Below are 20,683 nucleotides of genomic sequence, written 5' to 3'. Positions count from 1 at the left end.
AGTGTGGGGTCACGCGTGAAAGGTATATGTTTTGCAGTTGAAACAGTCAGATTATAAAGCCTTGGTTACGCATGCTGCGAAAGCCATGAGTCGAGAGCAACAGGGCCGTTTGTATGATGTGGGCGACAAGGCGGGGAAGTTGATAGCCTGGCTGGACAAGAGGGAGAGACTGAATCGAGTGGTGCCGGTGGTTGAGCGAGTGGATGGTGTGCATGTGACGGTTCCGTTGGAGATAGTGGAGGAGTTTGCTTGCCACTTCTGAACGGTGTATGCGCCGGTCTCGGACCGGCCGGAGGAAGACTCCCATCTTTTGCTTAGGGATATCGCTTTGCCTTGCTTGTCCGAATCTGACAGAGAGCTAATGGAGGCGGACTTCTCCACTGATGAAGTAGAGCTCGCTATTCGCTCCATTCGCTCTGGAAAAGCCACAGGCCCGAACGGCATACCCATCGAGCTGTACAGGTTGTGTCCGAACAAAATGGCGTCGTATCTTCGCTCGATGTTCTTGGAGTCCAGGGAGAGGGGTTCGCTTCCCCGTGACCAGCGTTTACCGTCTATCGTGGTGATACATAAAGAGGGTAAACCCCGTGAATTCTGTACCTCCTATAGACCTATCTCACTTCTTAATGTGGAGCCTAAAATTTTGGCAAAGATGTTAGCTAACCGTCTGATTAAAGTGATCGGAGATTTGGTGCACCCGGACCAGTCTGGCTTTATTCCGGCCCGCAACACCGCGTTGAATTTACGCCGTCTTCATGGCATGTTGGCGAGGGCGGAGACGCTACGTAAACCGGCCATTTTGGTTTCTTTGGATGCCACTATGGCATTTGACACAGTGGAATGGCCATAACTATGGGCAGCTCTGGCGAAGTTCGGCTTCGGACCTGTATTCATTGGATGGGTCCGGCTACTCTATGAGGAGCCCCTAGCCCAGGTGGTCGTTAACGGTCGAGTGTCGGCTCCCTTTGTCCTAGGGAGGGGTACGCGACAGGGATGCCCTCTGTCTCCGCTGCTTTTTGTCTTGGCCTTGGAGCCCTTGGCCGCTTGGTTGCGATGGGAGCCCTCCCTCAGGGGTATCAGGTGGACTCCCGGTTTTGAAGATCGTATCTCGCTTTATGCGGACGACATTCTCCTTTACCTCACCTCCCCTCTGAAATCTCTGGGGGTGTTGTTCGATGTGCTTAATTCCTTTGGGAGGAACTCTGGACTAGTCATCAATTGGGGTAAGTCTTGTGTTTACTCGCTCACAGACAACATTCCACTCGTACCGCGCAATTGCCCAATACAAATTTCATCCACCGGGTTCAAGTATTTAGGTATCTATATTTCACGTGATTCGGCTGTCAGGTATCAGCGCAACTTACTCCCCCCGCTTCTTCGCCTAAAAGCGGACGTGAAAGCCTGGAGCAGAATGCCCTGGCCCTGGTGGGCAGAGCAGCCTTATTCAAAATGATGTCCCTTTCCAGATTTTTATATGTGCTTCAAAACACTCTGGATCTAGTGCCTTCCAGCTACTTCCACGAGATCGAGTGCCTACAAAGAAAACTGCTATGGGCCGGACGTCCCTGGATTGCCTTGGCTAAGCTTACGCTGCCTTGGTATGATGGCGGTATAGCGTTACCAGATATCAGACAATATTACTGGGCCTCACAACTGAGCTCGGTTAATCATGCGATGTATGGTCCAGCTTCTAACCCGGCTTTTGCTATGGACAAATGGTTGCTGCCGGGCGGGGACTAGAACAGGGCGCTTTATTCCAAACGGTCTGATGTGGCGTTGACGGGGCCCACCAGAGTTGCGGTGCGGGTCTGGTACAACGCTAACGCTGCTATGGGCTGGTCAGACACTCTCACTCGAGCGACTCCACTCTACGCTGCAGAGAAGTTAGGCAATTTGTGGACAACCAAGGGTTTCGAAAAATGGGACCTCATTGGGATTAGTAGGGTGGGGGACCTTTGGCGGAAAGACAAGATAAAGTCTTTTGAAGAGCTGCAGCTTGAATTCAAACTTGGCAATCGAGAATACTTTCGGTACCTAAGGGTCCGACACGCCCTTTCCTCTGTTTTTCCGACCGGCACGCTCGTTCCAGAATCCTCACCCCTGGAGGACAGAGTGCTCGACGGCCATGTCCCAGACAGTACGATCTCCCTTATATATAAGAAGCTGATAAATGACCGAGCGGACCTCCTTCTACAGCTCTGTGTGGCCTGGACCAGCGATGGACTGGAACTTGATGATGAGGACTGGCAGGCGGCGATATCCTCCCCGAAGGAGGTAGCAATCTCGGCCCGTCTGAGATTGGTGCAATTGAAAATCCTACACCGTGTGTACATGACGGGTCCTCGCTTGTTACGTATGGGGTATGCTTCTGATGACTTGTGTAAGCGCGGATGTGGAATGGTGGGTACATTCCTTCATATTTTGTGGGAGTGTCCGGCGGTGGTGTCTTTTTGGATTCGTGTGCATGGTGTTATGGACGAAGTGACGGGTGTTTCGCTTTTGCCTGAGGCCCGAAGGTGTCTATTAAATGTGTGGGAGCCCAATGACTATAATGTAGCACAGACACAGTGGGCCACCTTGGGTAATATGATCGCTAAGCGTGACATTGCGCAACTGTGGGGATTGTCGAAGGCACCTAGTCAGTCGGCCTGGTCTAGAAACATGGACTGGTGCATGTTTCGTGAAAAAACAGTCGACATTGCTTGGGACAGGCCCAAGAAGTGGGGAAGGGTGTGGAATCAGTAGAACCAGTATCGTGGTGAAATTTGTACTCCCCATTTTGTGCCTCCACCGGAGGTGTTACTCTCACCTTAGCGTGATGTTCCTTCTAGTCTGGATTTTTGTCTATGTATTGCTGGCTTGCTCTCTTTACCGTTTCCCCCTCCCGTCTGCTCTTCCTATAGCTTTTCAACTTCACTTGTTACTACGTAACAGTTGTGGATGTGGTACTCCCTCCCCAGAAGGATTACTTGTGTACCTACCTCACGTTTAGCCTCCGCAGTTAATTTCTTTAATTTTTGGTTGGTTGGTTTTCAAAAAAACATAAAACAAAGACCTTATTCCTCCTGTGACTTACTGTATGACATGACATGTTTGTTTAATTGCCGCCGGACCCTAGGTTGTGCTGAAGGGCTGTGTTCCTCATTCATCCTGCTATGATCCTTGGAAATGTTGCCAGCCGACCCTATGTGGCTGTCTGATTGATATTGTATGCCTATGTTTATCAATAAAGGTTTAAAAAAAAAAAAGGAAAATACATTCATAGTATTTACATTACAGTACATGACTATTTACAAATTTCATACATTCCACAAACAAAACTTTTTACAAATACAGATGAAAAAATTATAATTTCATTAAATCGAATCAATCACAATCAAAAGAAAAAGACAAAGTCAAAACAAAGGAGAAATGCCAAAAGATGGAAATAACTTATAAATCAGCCTTGACTGATTAAAAAACTCAATGATATTGCTTGCTCCTTCTGGTGTGCCGACGCGTTTCTAGTCCAGGGAAACCAGTTCCCGGACTGTCATCAGGGCTTTGTCAGTTTTCTGTATAGAATGCAGAAAGACATTTAAGATTTATTACTAGATTGCTATCTACTCCTATATCATGTTTTGCACAATTCATTTTCTGAAGGAAGTACCTGTCTTTAGTTGGTCATTTCCCTTGTAAGTCAACAAAACGAAAAGAGGCTTCAAGTCAGCATATTTTATTAAAGGAGAGACCGTTTTGAACAACGGGGCGTTATCTCATTATCTGAAATGAGAGAGAGGTAGTTTTTAGGGGCGGGATCAGGTTTTATTGAGAAATTCAAAAGGGGGATACCCTGTTATGTTCATACCTTTTAAACGGGGTGATGGACGTCGCCGTCAGGCGGTGTTGTATTGTAATTTCACTTGAAGATTCTAACAAAAATAGAGTGCGGGAGTAGATTAAAGGTGCATGCTTCCAACCATGTTTGGGGCATTATCTTGAATCAATATACTGTCTATCATACCTTTACTTGTGCATGAAGTCGATATTCAAAATGCAGCATGTAAATTTTCTTTTATTTCATTGCCGCGTGTGCCCAGTACAATCTGAAGCGGAAAACACTTCTATAAGAATATCGTTCTGTGGTACCTGAGGCATTTAGTTCAAAAAAATTACTTGTTTCACTTTTCAATTCTCTTATTAACTGGTCGTCTTGTAGCAAGGCTCTCTCGACTGTGAATCTACTTTCCGTTATTTTCACTGTGACTTGTAGAGCTAATTGTACTGCCGAATGATCTGACAAGTGAGCTGGTAGGTGAGATACTTTATCTACGTTCTTTATTAATTCCTTACTGATCAAGAAGTAATCGATCCTAGATTTATGCCCCAGTTTTTTATTATGCAGGGTGAATGGGTGGGTTTTTTCTCCTTTAACTTTCCAAATGTCTACTAGGTCGAGATCTCTTTTGTGGATCCCTATCCATTCTCTCATTTTTTTCAAATTAGACTGTCTCCCTGGTGGTGATCTGTCTACTTTTAGATCTGGCACTAAATTGAAGTCACCTCCCAGTATTATGGGAGAGGTGGCTAGTAACAACTGCAAGTATAATTTTCGCAAAGGATCGGCATCATCCAAGTTGGGCCCATAGTAACCTGCAATGGTGAAGGGAGAGTTTCCTATTTTAATGCTAGCTATGGCCCATCTACCTTTACTGTCTACTTCTAATGAAGATACAGTTGCTTTTAGGGTTTTTTTAAATATTATCGCGATTCCCTTAATGTTACACTGTTGTGTAGTGCATACAAGGGTGTCTACCCACCCTAAGTTCTTGATTATTTGATCCCATTCTTCTTTTAAGAGATGAGTTTCTTGTAGAATTATTATCTCACTTTTTTCGGTTCTAATGTATTCCAAAATTTTGTCTCTCCTACTTTTTGTCCTCATGCCATTTACGTTCCAAGATAAGATTTTTACTCCTCTACTTGTACTCCCCATTTATTTTATTTATTTGTTGGGATTTTTTGTGCGGTATAACTCCGATTTGTCTTAAATTTCTTAGTTTTCGCAGATGAGGAATTTTTGGTTTTTTTTCCCCTATTTTGCTCCCCACCCTTTTTCGTGTGAATTTATGTTCTTTCAGTTGTGCTTTAGAGTTGCCCTCCCCGGGGAAGCCTCCATCTTCTTTTCCTTCGGTTATCTTCGTAACCCTTTTAGCTTCCCGTTCCCGTGATTCTTGCCTATACACATTTAAAATAAAAGATTATTTGGTTGGAAACACCTTAATGCTTTGTTTACTTTTTCTACTTTTGTGCTCAAATATGTTTTTGATTACATATGATTTCATGTGATTTCCCATCAGGGTATTTATTTTCTTTACATAGGTTCATTCATTTCGCTTAGTAGATCATTAGCTCAGGGGTTCCTCCGCACGCACTTGATCTTTTATTTGCTCTATCAAGGCTTTCACCTCTTCTGGCTCTCTCATGTTTCTCATTTTGTTTCTCCACATGATACGTAATGACGGTGGAAATTTCATCTGCACCGTGGCACCTAGTTGTTGCAGTTCTGACATTAAGTTTCCCAATTCCCATTGCCTGGCCTGGGATGCCTTTGACATATCGGATCTTATTCTAAAAGTCCAACTGTCCTTGTTGTAGGTTTCTTTTTTGAGAGCTTCTCCCAGGATCCTGTCTTTCAACAAATACGTTTTGAAATTGATTAGGATCTTCCTGGGGGTTTTTCTTTCCTTGCTCTTTCCATAAGGGTCTCTATGTACTCTCTGCATGTCTTCTTCCAGTGTCGTTTTATCTGTCCATGGGAAATATTCCGCCAGAAGTGCCACTACAAATGCTTTAATATCCTTGCCCTCTTGGTTCTCCGGCACATTTAGGACCCTGATGTTGTTTTTCCTTGCTTGATTCTCCAAGGACTCCAATTTATCGTTCATGATTTTGTTTTCTGACCTTAATGAGTTTATTTCCTTTCTATTTTTTTCTACCCTTTTGTCTAGCGCAACAACTTCATTCTCCAGTGCTGAGACTCTGTCCCCTAGTGCATTTAACTTGTTGTCTAGTTTTTCGCAAACTTCCTGGATCTTGTTTTGTTTTGCTTCTGAGATGGAGAATTTCTCTTTCATTTCTGCCCATATCCTCTCAAGAAGCTCATCTGTATGGGTTTTCGAGGATTCTTTGTGGCTCCCTTGAGATTTCGCCCTGTCTTCTTCTTCTTTATCCTCGTCCTCTTCAGTTATATGTACTGCTGCAACTGAGGGTTCTGCCCCCCCCTCCGCCATATGTGTCTCTTGAACTTTAGCTCTTCCTACTGTTATGCTTCCTTTGTTAGTTATCCAAATATCTTCCAAGCTCTTTACTTCTAACAAGCTCTTTTTCTTGGTTCTGGGTTTTCTCCTTTTACTTATGTTGTTTGAACGAGTTTTTCCAGCTCGGAGGGGGGACGTCTGCGGGGTCTTTCCCAAAGACAAAGTCTCTGCAAGTTTGATAGTCTCCTCTTTTTCACCCCTCAAAGTTTCCGGAGCGAACTGTATTAGCGTAGAAGCTTGAGACTCAGCCTTTGACCCTTGCTGCTGGACTTTAAAATATGTTCTTAATGAGGGAGTGACCTTTATTTTTGTTCTTAGAGCTGTATCCCATTTATTTTCTTCCTTCTCTGAAGAGCTCTTGAGCTGGCTTATTGGGATGGCCTTTTGTCTTTTTCTGCTTACTCTCGGGGTAATTCCTTTGGGGAATTGCTCTTGGCTCAAGAAGTTTCTGTTGCGCAGACTATAGGAGGATTTAAATTGTTTAACCTGGTTCTCTGATTGTTGGGATTCTGATACTTCTCCAACCCCCCCTCGATTTTTTTTACCAGGGTTCTCCTCTAGATCTTGGAGTAGGTCTTCTTTTTCCTCCTGTGCTTCTTTTATGAAATTACTCATAAGCTGGTAGAATGCAGGTGTTTTTCCAGAATGGGCAGTGAGCCGATTGTTAAAATTGTTAAGATTGTTACATGTATTATTTTGTGGTAATAAACAATTTATTTTTTTTGATGTCCAAACCCTTTCCGTTTGGGTAGAGTTGTTTGATTCCCCTTTATCTTTTTTATAGGGGACTGCAGTTTTGAGAGTCTCTCTGAGTGTCTCTGCTATTATTCCCCGTCTCTCTGTATATTTATCCTTTGCCTGTTTATGCCCCGTTGTGGTTTTAACGCTTTCTGGGCTCTCGCTCTCGCTCTGCTCATTCAGTGTGCCCGCGGCAGTAATGGCACTCGAGGCAGCCCCTGCGCTGCCGGCAGAATCAAGGAGTCGAATCCGCTCCCCTCTGACTCCTCCGCTCGTGCCCTGGAACTGATAGCTCAGTCTTCCAGAGGCACGGCGGCAGCGCGATCTTGCAGCTGCTGCAGCGTCCCACTTGTGGAGCTGCTCCTCGGCTCCCCGATTCCCACAAGGTTCTCTGGCTCCCGTCTCCCGGCCAAACTCACCCAGTCCACGGATCCGGCCTGCACCAGTTGATGCCCTGACCTCCAGGCAGCAAACCACGTCCTCCTCACAGGCACCTGGCGGTCACCAAGCGGAACGCGGGAAACGCCAAACCTCGCTCGTCACGCCATGATCCGGCGGGGGAGAAAGAGAAACGAGGGAACACACCATCCCAGGAAAGAATTTCAGACAAGGTAAGCTCAAGGTAGGCTCTTTTAAACTCCGTACATCTTGCTTGTAGGTGCTTTTTCTTTCCAACCGCTACTGTTGCTGTTGCTGCATCACGGGTGCTTCGGGAGCTCTCCGACTGAGCTTCCTACTCAGCCGCCATCTTCCCCCAGTAGCCCCGACCGAGGACTGGCCTTCTTACACATGTAAGAGGACTGGCCCTCTTACATGTGTTCTTACTTTTCAGGTTATTTCTACTTAGAGAGAACTCTTATTTTAGTTGGCCTGCCTCTTTGCTCATTAACTGTTCTGTTTACTTGTGCAATGAAACTTCTGTTGCATCCTTTTCTTGCCCTTGCTTTATCTCGGGTGCCTTCCCCTCATCCCTCCCACAACACTGCTACTTGCTTCATATCCCTTCATCTTCCTGTGCCTCCCTTCACCCCTTCCCCAACATTGCTCGCAGGCCCCCACCACCACTTCGAGGCCACTGCTCTTTTTTTTGTTACTTTACATAAGCTTTTATTTATATAGTGCACGTCGGGATATTAAACAATAAGCCCATTATCACAGGATGTTGGCCTGGCAGCAGTTTCAAACAGTGATACCCAGATCACCAGTCGGTAGGTCTCACCGCTGTGGCATATCCTTTTCCTAGTCATGTTGCAAGGTGCAGTACCATATGTGACCAAAAGAGGTCCCCAAGGGACATCCAGTGATAGGCTGTGGTACTGAACCCCCACAACACTGCATAGGTAAAAAAAAGATTGGCATTTATAATGCCAATAGCTCCAATTCCAACAAATGCGAGATCTAATGCAATTCCAATGCTTGATTCTGTTAAGGAGCAAGGTGGCCACTGGAGGCCATCACCTTTATTTCAATACTATCATGAAAGAGTTGTGTGTGAAACCACATCCTCAATCCCTTGGCATAGACAGACTAATCGGGCAGCATTTAACACGTACACAAACTGCTAAATGTACGGACAATTATTGTTCGACTTCAGACTCGCAAATTGCACAGTCTGACATCTTGAAATAAATGATGCAGGGCAGCAAATTGGGATAACACAATACTTCGCAGAATAAATATTTTTCTAGCACACCGGAACCTAGGATTTAAATAATTGAATAATTACATGGACACGCCCAGCAGATATGAACTAAAAACATTTAATCAATTACTCTAACATACTTGTATTTTCTGCTGGCGTATTTGGAAGTAAGCAAAAGCGCCTCACATTTTAGTACGGGGACCACATCCTTACATTTTTATTTCTCAAGGGACACTTCAAATGGATAAGGTAGTGGAATCTGTAATTTTGATTTCTTATATATTTATCAATGTCCTCAATATTTGGCAGTTTGAAGCTTTACCCTTTTCAGGAGAGGGATTTATTGTCCTTGGCCACATGGGTCAAGCTAAGCAGTGCCCCATCAGCCACTGTGCACACTCGCTTGTGCTCAACTGGATAGGGCGGAAAACTCAGGGATTGCATTTTGGTGTGTCCAAGTTGGGCCACGGTGGTCAAAAGCCATCATTTACTCGATTGCTCATACTTATGTATTGGGAAACTCTCTGCTTTTTAGTTTATCTAGACAGTTGCAACGTATCCTAGGATTTACCTCCAAAACTTTCTTGCCCATTTCTGCCCCAAGAAAACATAAATCTCTGAATGGTGCATTGACAGACTCAGAGAATGTAGCCTCCTACTACTACTTTTTTCTTTTAAGATTCTGATCTACATTTTAGATCTCCAATAAATTATACTCTCCAAATAGGCTATTATGTAATATTTCCCTATCCTAACTGTTCAAAGTGCGTTTTTTAATTGCACTTCATCAGTTCCATAGGAAAGCCTACTGCTAGACTTGCTATTATTTGTGATATCAAAACCTGATATTAACAAATGCTTTAGTATATTTATTTATTTCTTAGTTTTATATAGCGCTGTATTCAAGACTTTAATAGTGGAATTGGTGCGCTATACATGAGCATATTAAGATTTATGTAAGAGCAAGGCATCAGATTACAGTAGTTTGAAATGGGTGTCAATGTATAGGAGGAACATAGAGCATACCTTTTCAGTGGTTAGTTTGTAAATTAATGAGTGCCGGTGCCCAAAGTGCAGCACAGAAGGCCGTTGCTTTTTAATATCAGCGCAGCAAATAACAAGGCTCTGTAGTCCGGAATTCCACCTCAGGCCCCTTTAATCCAATGGCAGACAATGTCTCCCTCTTTATCTTACTCTCACTAGTTTGTGCTTTCTATCGTGGTGTCGGTTTCTCCATCTTTCACGTCCTCTTTCTTTCCTCTAAGTGTGTTTTCCCATTATTGCTTTCAGAAAATGTCTGATGGGGTAAAATAAGAACAGGTCTCCAAAAATGAGTTCCGGTGGCTCCCATCAGCAATTGCTCAAATTAAGCACTGCCTTTGTTATAGTTGGAATGAGAGGAAAATTAGTTCAGTGATATTCTGATAGGGTGAATCATCGCATGGGGACATATTTACGATAATTGTGGAGCGGGACAGCGCAGCAAGATACCCTGCTACGCTGCCGTGCTTTAGAGGGAAAGGGCTGGAATGCACCATATTATTCCAAAATGGCACATTCCTGTCCCTCCCCCTGGGCTTGTGCCGTTTCGGCTGCCTAGCACCAATGCAATCACCCTTGTAAGGTTGCCTGTGTTGTAGGCAGGATTGTTTTAGAGCAGAAAGGGGCACCTTCATGCATAAAAACAATCAATAGTGGCGTTGTTCTCTTTCTATGTGTGCTACATTCTGCAACACACAGAAGAAAAAACAAGGAGAAATAAAGATATTTCTCCTTGATATGCCTCACCTGGGGAGGCATATTTTTTCGACGCATTTCCAGGTTTTCCAGGATTGGCTTTCCGTGGCTTTATAACTATGACTTAGAGCTTTGTGGGGGTACAAAAGGGGGTGGTGATGGACGGAGCATCTGAATTAATCAAACAAACACTCACACCCAGTCAAAAGATCTGGGTTTAATCCATCACCATTCTTTAGCCCACTCTGCCACCCCAGACATGGCTATATGCAAATCAGGGAACAGTCCAGCCCGAACTGCCAAGCCATGTCTTCCCTGGAGCGGAAACAAGCTTCCGAGGACCATTTTCTGGCATTCCAGCCGTCATAAGTGTGGCAGGGTATGCTCAGACGTGAGTCCCTTGCTCATTTTGCCACTGGATTCAAGCAAGAAGGGCTGAAGACGGCTGGAATGTCTTGCGCAAGTCTCAGGCAGTAGAATATACACGCACACAGTGTCACTGAGACACACTTTATCTTCCGGTGCCTCCGATCACAGGGCACCTCCAGAGAGGGTCTCCGGCTGCAAACAGCACACGCACACAGCGCCGCTGAGACACACTTGCTCTTCTGATGTACACAATCATGGGGCAAACCACACGAAAGTCTCAGGCTGCCCACACGCACACTGCGTTGCTGAGACTTCCTTGGCTCCTCGGTACACACTTTCACAGGACGATCCTTTCAAAGGACTCAGGCTAGACAGAGCACACGCACACCGCATCTCTAAGTCTAGTTTGGAACTCCAGGTGTCCAAGAAGACCGGGCACGACTTGCGAAGGTCCCAGGCTTGACAGAGCACATGCACCCACAGCGTATCTGAGAGTCTTCTCTGGAAACTTTTGTGTTCCTGTGTTTCCCAACAGGTAGCCAGCTCACCTCGGGCCCTTGGGGATAGTTACTTCAGGACACAGCACACAGCAAAGTCCTTCAAGAAGGGGGAAACAGCACACAGCAAAGTCCCTACAGCCTTTCCTTCATTGAAACAGAAAATTGCAGGCCAGTCCAAGATCACACAGCAAGAACAGTCCTATCCAGCAGTCTCTTCCATTGCTTCTTTCTTGGCAAAGGTTCCTCTTGATCCAGGAAGTAGCTCCAGTCTTGTTCACAATTGATCAAGCCATTCTCAAAAGTTCAGGGGCTTCAGATCACATAGTTATCCCCCTCAATGGCTTTGAAGTCTTTGTGTTACAGGGGGCACTGAACCCTGCTCAAACCAGTTCTGGCTGCCTCCCTCCCAGTGATACCTTCTTCCTTTGATTAGTGGGGGTCTGGATTCTCAAACACGCAGCAGGAGATGGGACAATTGTTTTATATCACCAACCCAGGTTTCTTCACCTTTAGGCTTACTCCTCCCCCTGCACACTCCAGATACAGGCCAGCCTGTGCTGTCTCGCATCCTCCCCTGGATCAAGGCATTCCCCAGATCCTATCACTTTCAAATACAGCCAGTCAATCCACAACCAGGCAGAGACACACAGAAATGTTTAAAGCACAAAAACCCAGCCACTTCTGAAAGAGTGGCTTACAAACACATAATGCAAAAACCATCTTTGTAAAAAGATGTGTTATTGCAGGGTGAGTTCAGGCATACTAAACTTCACCTTTCCATCTTAAGCCTTTGGGAAGATATGCTGGAAAACATATTACACAGTCTTCCCAGTCTATCCTATGGGCAAGATCACCTTTCAGCAGTGAAAACGAAATAGAGATGATTTCACTGACAGGACATGGTACACACCTTGGTATATGTCCCACCTTTCACATGCACTGCACCATGACCAGGGGGTACCCTAAGTGAAGTTACTTAGTGTCCCTCTGTTGCACTCCTTTAAATGGTTGGGCAGACCTTAAACAAATTCCACAAATACATTTGTATTGGTTTTTCCAAGAATATTCTTGTTTATTATTTCAGAGGTAGGCCCACACCCCAACGTAGAACCAGGAGGGGCAAATGCAAAGTCAAAGGAACTACCAATAGCGAAGTCAACCAGGAGTCATCGTTGATCATTAACATCTCTAGTACGTCTTATCAAAGCATCAAATGAACACACTTCAAAAGGGGACATGATTTATACTCACTTATCATTCGAATGAACTGGAAACTGAAGTTGCGATGTTTAAGTTTATGAGAACTCTACGTCTTAAACACTTTAACAACATTGTCCCTTACCAACCTTCATCATCTAAGGATACCACCATGGGTTTGAAGCAATCCAGCACGTGTATGACTCCCACTAGCCACAAAATTCTTGATTCCTATGAAACCATTGTTCTGAATAAACTAAAAAATGTACATCAAAAATCCAACCAAAGAATTTCCAACCTAACAACTAAAGAAAGACAAACCATAACAAATCTAGCGAATAATTGAGACATAACGTTTTGCAAAGCGGACAAAGGGGGCGCCTTTGTTGTCATGGACATTTCTTTCTACTACCAGACACTCACCGAACATGTATCAGATGAGTCCATATACATGAAACTATCACATGATCCTACTCACACTTATCAAGAAGTTCTTACAGACATCGTCGGAAAAGCAAGAGATCATTATTACTGATAAAGATTCGAAATACCTCTTGTTACAACATCCGAGTAGCCCCACGTTATATATGCTACCCAAAGTGCACAAGCATCCGCAAAATCCACCTTTTAGACCAATCGTATCTACCATAAACACAATTCATGAACCGACCGGAAAATACATCGATAAGCACCTACAACCACTCGTCCAAAGTATGACCACCTACTTACGTGACACCACTGATTTCCTCAATAAAATCAGTACTGTTGAACTGGAAGAAGAAGGCTTGATTACACTCTGTACCATTGATGTGTGCACATGTTATACCTCTATCCCACATCTGGAAGGAATAGAGGCTATTGAGTCCTTTTTGATTAACCATCCGATTAAAGAAAATTTAAAAGTGTTTTTATTGGAACTACTACAGTTTACCTTACAACACAGTTACTTTCGATGGAACAACAAATTTTCCCAACAACTATCGTAAACAATTGTTGAAAAGTCGCTTAAGAACAGACACTAGCAACAGACCGGTGTTCGTGTCTAAATACTCTACGAAAAGCACACAGATTAAAAAAGTGATGCTGAAATATTGGCCTATGATCCAAAACGAAAGTGACTTCAACTACATTTTCAAATCACAACCCCTATTTGCCTACCAACGTACCAGAAACTTGAAGGAACTACTCTCGAGACCACAAAATATTGAAAAACCTATCTATAGAGGAACACTCCCTTGCTTAAACTGCGGACACTGCAATAACATAATTAGAGGTATAAGTATTCCACACCCCACTAAAGGAACATCCATTCGATTCCATATCACTGCTACTTGTGATTTTAAAAGCTTGGTAGACCTACTGAAATGTCCTTTAAGACTATTATATGTGGGAAAAACTGAACGCAAAATCAAGGTGAGACTGACAGAACACAAGTGTAATATCAGAACCAAATCTGACAAGTCACCCGTCGCTGTACATTTTAATAATGAAAGACACAACATCAGTCAATTGCGATTTCTGGCACTGGAAGTCGTTAACATGATGGAAGGTGTGGACAACAAAAAAAGACTTTTATAGAAAGAATTATTCTGGATAAAAAACTGGACTCTTGCCTGCCAAAAGGTCTTGATGACCGCTTAGAATATAGCTTGTTTTCGAGATCTATGTATTTGGGTACAGTTTTTGATCATGCTGTTTTATTCACGCTTAAAGTTGTTGTCATGTACTTCACTTTTGTTTACTCTCTTTTCCTTGTCACCCGTATAATTATGTCACCTTGGTAACTCTTAGATCGTCCTATTTCTAGGTCCACTCCTTTTTTCTGAGTTTATATACTTACATATCATGGCGGACACTTTTTTCGGCACTGCCCAATACGTCCTTTTTTCATGTTTACCCGTGTATACTCATTTCTAAAACATGGCGCTCACCACAGTCCGTTTCCCATGTTTATCCCCTCTGACGCGCTTATAACCACGGTGTCCGTCACCGGTGTTTACCCTTCTCTACCTGCTGGTCATTTCCTTCAGATGTTACGCTACTCGGAAACAGGTAAGCGCTCCTCTGGCGCTTCGGTTCAATATTTAATCACGCTTTTTGACCCGCAGCACCGATTTTAATATTTACTGTCATCTCTGTTTCAGACGCACTACAGAGTTGATATTAACCAACCGTGTTTTTTCGCTTGTTTATTATAAGGTAAGAATCTTCGCTATACCATCCTGGGGGTTCACTTTTCCAGGTACTTTTTATCACGCTAAGGTTTATCAACCTCTTCACATCGTCCACGCTTGTTCGGACTTTCTAGATTCACGTTACATTCCACACAATCCCGAGCCTCACTTTTCCGCCTTGAGTGGCATGCAGTTTTTTTAAAAATCCCAAACCACCTACTGCATGACCTTTGGTACTTGTTTACGTCTCTTAATGCACATACGCAGTATACATTTTACCCGCTTTTTCACAAGTATGATTTATGTCACTGCTTTATGTGCATGAAGTTCCGTTATTCTTCATTTTTGAAGTATGGTATTGTTTAAAAGCTGTTCTTGCCTGAGGGCTCCATGCCTTGATTATGATCATTATTTTGTAGGAAAATTATCCCCTAATGAAGAGTCTCTCGACTCGAAATGCATTGGGATCATCTAAGGTATAACCCACGTAATGTCGAAATTTGAGATGCTTGGTAAACCGAACATGTTTATTCATAAATGAGAAGTATCATTATGATGATCTACATGGATTAATATACAAGATTATTCTTGGAAAAACCAATACAAATGTATTTGTGGAATTTGTTTAAGGTCTGCCCGACCATTTAAAGGAGTGCAACAGAGGGACACCAAGTACCTTCATTCAGTGCTACATACGTTTTGGATCGACTTACTACAGGTCAAAGGGAGATACCTCGTTTGCACCCAAGGAGTTAAATTTCTTTGTTAAATAAGATTAAAACTGATTTACTAGTGTGCCTCACCACCACTAATTTTGATCTGTACCCTAGACCTACCATAGGGGTGCCTGCTGTGTATGGAAAGGGAAGGGCAGGGTCTGGTAAGTGTGTGCACTTACCTGAGTAACATGGCAGTTTAGGAAACTGCAAGCATAATGGACAGCCAATCTCCATTACACTTTTCACACAGGGCGCACTTGCACTTTGGCACTGTTTAGCAATGATAGAGCGCCCAAAGCATCTAAGTTGGCAACACCATATCCATCACAGTACCAAAAATAGAGGAGATAGAGGCAAAAAGTCAGTGGAAATCACACCAAGAAATGCCAGGCCTAACAAGGGCCTTATGTGCTTGTGCGGTATAATGTGAATAATGGCGTGATTGCATTCAAAGTCATGTAGAAAGAGTATTTGCTATATACTCGTGACATTTATATATGTGTATACACCTTTTCTATTTTTATGGATCCAAAAGGGGTTTCCTTTAGCACTCTTTAAAGTAGGTTATTTGAAAAATAGTCTTCCGCATGCAAAATAGGCATGAGGATCAAAACTTTCAATATCAACATCATATTGTGTTTTTTATTTTATGCACTATCGCAACTAAAGCCCTCATTTGTTATAGAGGATCCTTTTTTGTGCGCCAAATCAGCAATCCTTAGATAATTTTGTATTACTATGCAATGTTTTTGAGACCGATTTATATTACTCTGGCTTTGAGTTTGTAATATACACATACTTAACCCTACCTATCGACCCTGAGCCTTACTGTGTGATCAAATGGGTTGCACTGTTTAATTTTGAATCTGTATTGAACCTAACTCTTTTATTCCTCAAGCACTTTAAACAGGTCAGGTGTTAGAAAAAGGGCCCATTCTTCTTCTGTGTCAGCATTTGGGTCAGGCATATACCATGCTGCATGGTGCAAGCATGACGCAAAGCTCTTAAAATATGCTTCAGTGTTTCAGGATTGTGCTGCTGCCCAAGAATTCACTTCTGCGGCAAACACGAAAGACGTAATGGCGGCAGCATACTGGCTGCTGGAGATCTAGAGCTGGAGACATATTTGTGCTCCAAATTGCTGGCACTAACCAGTTGTGATACAGTCCTGTCTGGCTACAGTCCTCGAGCATTGCCTACAGCCGGGACGGAAGTACAACCGGCGGAGAGTACATACTATGTGTAGATAGCTGTCCATTAGCCCTGAAGAAGTCTTGGGTTAAAACCCTGACGAAACACGTGTTGGCTGGGCATCTGAAATAAACCTAACAAGAGGAATACATCTATCAACAGCTGTTATTAGGTTATTTTGCTAATCACGTGCAGTATTTACACTGTTAACTGAATGAACGTGTGCACAGATCCTATGTACATACTGCTGCCCGAGAATGACTGATTCTTGGCTAATTGAAAACCTTAATTTTGTAATTTTAAGGGGAAGTGGGTTCTTGAAGGTGAGCAGCCTATTTAAATAGGGAGGATTATTAAATAAATTGCTTTGTATGCCAGACAGCCAAAATATAAACTAGATTCTGGTTTAGAAACCTTTACACTCCTTCCCCCACATGTGGGCTAAGAAAAATCTTCACATACATACAGAAAAAGAGAGACTGAATATAGACAGACCATCACCAACAATAAGAGATGGCAAAACATGCTAGGTAATTGCTAGATAATAGTGGAAATGGAACTTTTTCCTGCGAGTTGCTACGTATGTAAGATCAAGGGTTTATGTCGGGGTTTTTTTAGTATAGTAATCTGATACACTAATGTCTCACTATGTAAAGGTGACAGACAAATTAGATTATTTTCAAAACTGTTGAGTTACACAAAGGTTAAAGACACAGAATAATACAAAGTATCTCTCATAGGGTTAGATTTTCAAATATTTTGCTCTGGGTTACAAATTGGCAATTTACTTTCCAAAGCAAAACCTGTTTTGTGTTGGAAAGTACCCTACAAGTAATGCAAAGCAGCGCAAAGCTTTGCTTTTATTACCTAGTGCAACCACCCATGCCTTTTGACGCAAAACCCTATCTACAAACTATTGTAGACAGGGTTTAGCGCCAAAAGTTAAAGCCATCTGAAAGGAGGCGTTAACAGGAGAAAAGGTTTCATTTGTCCTTTCTTTTCCTACTTTGCATGCACGCTGCACTTACAAAGAGTACAAAGAGGGAAACCTGTTTGAACTGGTCTAGACATAGTATTTTGGAGTACCTATGCAGACTCAGGCACACACCTTAGCCCTAGCTGAAATCAGCGCTGGCGCTAGAGAGAGGGGAGCAGAGAGTCTTATCTCTGCATATATGGTGCTCTCCTGCTCCCAAGTATCACAGCATTTTTGGCTGCTGCGTACCTTTTTTGCTTGAAATCCTGATAACTAGTCTTAATAAATTTGCAGCCTAAAAAATGAAAATGTTAAGAACTTATACAAAGGGGCATTTCTGAGATGGGTAAAATGTATTGAATTATGAAACATTGAAAAAGATTTTCAAATACAAAGAAGTGCTTAACAAGATCGACAATCTCTTGTGCTTTTTATGCTCTTGCACATGCTCTTGCTCTTATGTTAGAAAAGTTTATTGAAAAACTGTATATATTAGATTAAAGTTTGGTTTGTGATTGACCATTTTTTGATTGACCATTTTCTGTGATTGACGTTTTGATGGCAACATAAATGACGAAATGTATGGGTCACGTTGTCATATGCATTTAAATTGTGGTATGACTAGGTTGAAAGACATCATTTGAATTAACTTATTGCAGCACCTTATAGGGCTCATGAACAGGGCACCTTGGTACTTAAACAGATTCTGTTTGAATTTCGATTAATATACTAACCGGACAGGGGCTAGCCAAGGATCTCCAGGGTTGCACCAGTTGTTTAAAATTAGTACTTTCAGATAAAGATATTTTTGAATGGACATAAAGAATAGCCTAGGTGTGCAGGTTATCTCTCCTTCTTTTGATTTCAAATGTAGTTCGGTCATAATTAAATTCATGATATAAACCTCTCTCTTCTATGGGTTAACCTTCATTTTTAATATTTGTTTTCACAAGGATTTGCAGTGAACCTTCAAGTGATTCTCTCAAATCCGAAAGCTGCATTCAAGCGCCGCGGATCACAACCTGGGATGCAAGAGTCAGACTTTTTAAAGCAGATCACGACAGTGGGAGAACTTGAGCCAAAGGCAAACAACTGCACAAAGGTATCAAGTATATTGAACGTGGTAATTGTACTGTATTCACTATCATGAACATGTAAGAAGGGCAGCAGTAATTAAATCTGTACCTCAAATACTGATTACACGAAGGGCATGCAGCCTAGCGCCAGCTGCGCTGTTAAGCAAAGATTCAATATATCTAACACCATCTCCGACTGTGACCTTGATTTGCTCTGCCTCTCGAAAGGAGAGAACCGTTCATTGCCTATGCAGGCAGCAGCAGTTTACGATTATCTGCATGGAACGAACTGTGAATTGAGCACTTCATTTCTTCTCCACATGAGCCTCATTCTTATCCCCACAAAAATGTCTACCATGGCCAGGGTTCAGTTCGGATCTCAACAGCTGTCAGGCAGTTTTCCTCTACAGTCACCTTAGCGCCAAACAGTCCCGGTAAGGAAGTGGCCGCTTTACAAGGTAGAGCTGAGGGATACACTTTTATAGGCAGGGTACTTTCATTTGCACACCTTCACAAATGCATAACAAATCTGGTAGCTCGGAGGGGGCGGGGGTAGGGGAGGAGTGTACATAAAGACAGACGGATGAATGGGTCTGCTGCTTGTATCAGTTCATGTGTGTGCCCATACACCAAAGTCTACTAGCAATACCATAGGTCGATTCACAAAAATTTTACTTAAAGAGACTCCTTAATAGTAAGACATACACTAACAGTTAGAATAAGGCAACTCTTTATTTGGAGATTCACAATAACCCAAATGCTATGCATGTGACATGACTTTTTCTGCTGTGGCACCTCAAGCTTTTTTAATCTTAAAAACCATTTACTTTCGAATCATCTTTAAGATTAATCTCAAGTCTCATTGTTTGAAAAATGGTCCACTTCTCTATGCTGGTGCCTCTGTTGAGAGTACTAAGACCCCTAGGGTTGAACAAGGGCTTTAGAAATCTTTATTGATATAAACCCAAATATGCCAGAGCTGCAGCTGGGAGTCCAACGGTGGAGAAAGAATACAACTAAACAACTAGGCTGTTAAAGCTAGGTAAATACATTGGATAAGAAACACAATGTGGTGCATGTACACAAATTAATCTGAATCCATCAGGTGCTACAATTAAAGTCAACATGAAAATAAAGGGGACAATATTAATTCTGTGGCAGTTGAGCAACATTATAGAGGTCCTAAAATAAAACACTTGCGAGGTGGAGACCCATTGAAGCCAAAGTGAACTTGTGTGGTCTTACCTTGCAGAAGCATCCTTACCTCAGATCCATTCCCTAAGGTAGCTAAAAAAAATGTGGATGGTGTTAGGGGACTGGGCAGGTTTAGCTTCTACTGTTTCAAGCACTTCATAGCACCTGCAGTATGAAGGATGGTTAAAGAGGATGAATCACACTGTGGGACCCTTAAAGCCCACGTCATAAGCGTTCATGTCCCAGAGATGTTGATTAGTCGTCAAATAACCTTTCCCTCTGCGGGGTGCGCTCAAGAGGTCACATGTGTAGCTGGCAGTCCTGGGTAAAGAAACTGTGAATGAAATGCCAGGACATAGGGCAGAAGAAGATCCAAGAGTGTCTGGAATGAGCCTTCCTCCCCAGCATAGTGCGGCCCTGCCAGTTTTCTGTACTCTACTCCGACGCTGCTTCTGAGACACCGTCTCGTTCCCACACGGCTTGACCCTTCGCCACGTGCTCACCTGCGCAAACAATTCGGGTAATCGCTCTCAATGCAAACCTCTCGCCCAATCAGAACCCGCAATTAGCTCATGAGCCTCACCTGCCTGCCCACCCGCCAATCGAAAGCCTCCGCCTCCTATGCATGTAAACCTACATCACATTAGAATTATTTATATATGGTTTACTCCAAAGTATACTTTACTATTTTGCTTTCTGTTAAACTATTTCTGAATATTTCATAAATTAAGAAATCGATTTGTTTACACCTCCATAACATATTGGGGTGTCTGTGTGAGTGGAACGGAAAAAATGGGTGTAAAAACTTTTGGAAGTTTTGTGAAAACCCAAACATTTATGACCTGAAAAAGTTCACTTCCCTTCCAATGGC

General features: G+C 42.9%; 1 protein-coding gene across 1 annotated transcript in view; it reads left to right on the top strand.

Moving 5' to 3' along the window:
- Window positions 1–20,683, top strand: part of B3GAT2 (beta-1,3-glucuronyltransferase 2) — a 375,259-nt gene that overhangs the window by 324,376 nt on the left and 30,200 nt on the right. The window contains exon 3 of the mRNA XM_086926472.1: window positions 18,496–18,644. Within this exon, the coding sequence (XP_086782598.1) occupies window positions 18,496–18,644 (149 nt within the window). The remainder of the gene's footprint in view (window positions 1–18,495; window positions 18,645–20,683) is intronic.

The sequence above is a fragment of the Lissotriton vulgaris genome, chromosome 6 (assembly GCF_964263255.1).
Source record: "Lissotriton vulgaris chromosome 6, aLisVul1.2, whole genome shotgun sequence".
NCBI lineage: Eukaryota > Metazoa > Chordata > Amphibia > Caudata > Salamandridae > Lissotriton > Lissotriton vulgaris.
Note: the sequence above shows the minus strand (reverse complement) of the source record. Positions and strands in the feature narration are given on the sequence as shown.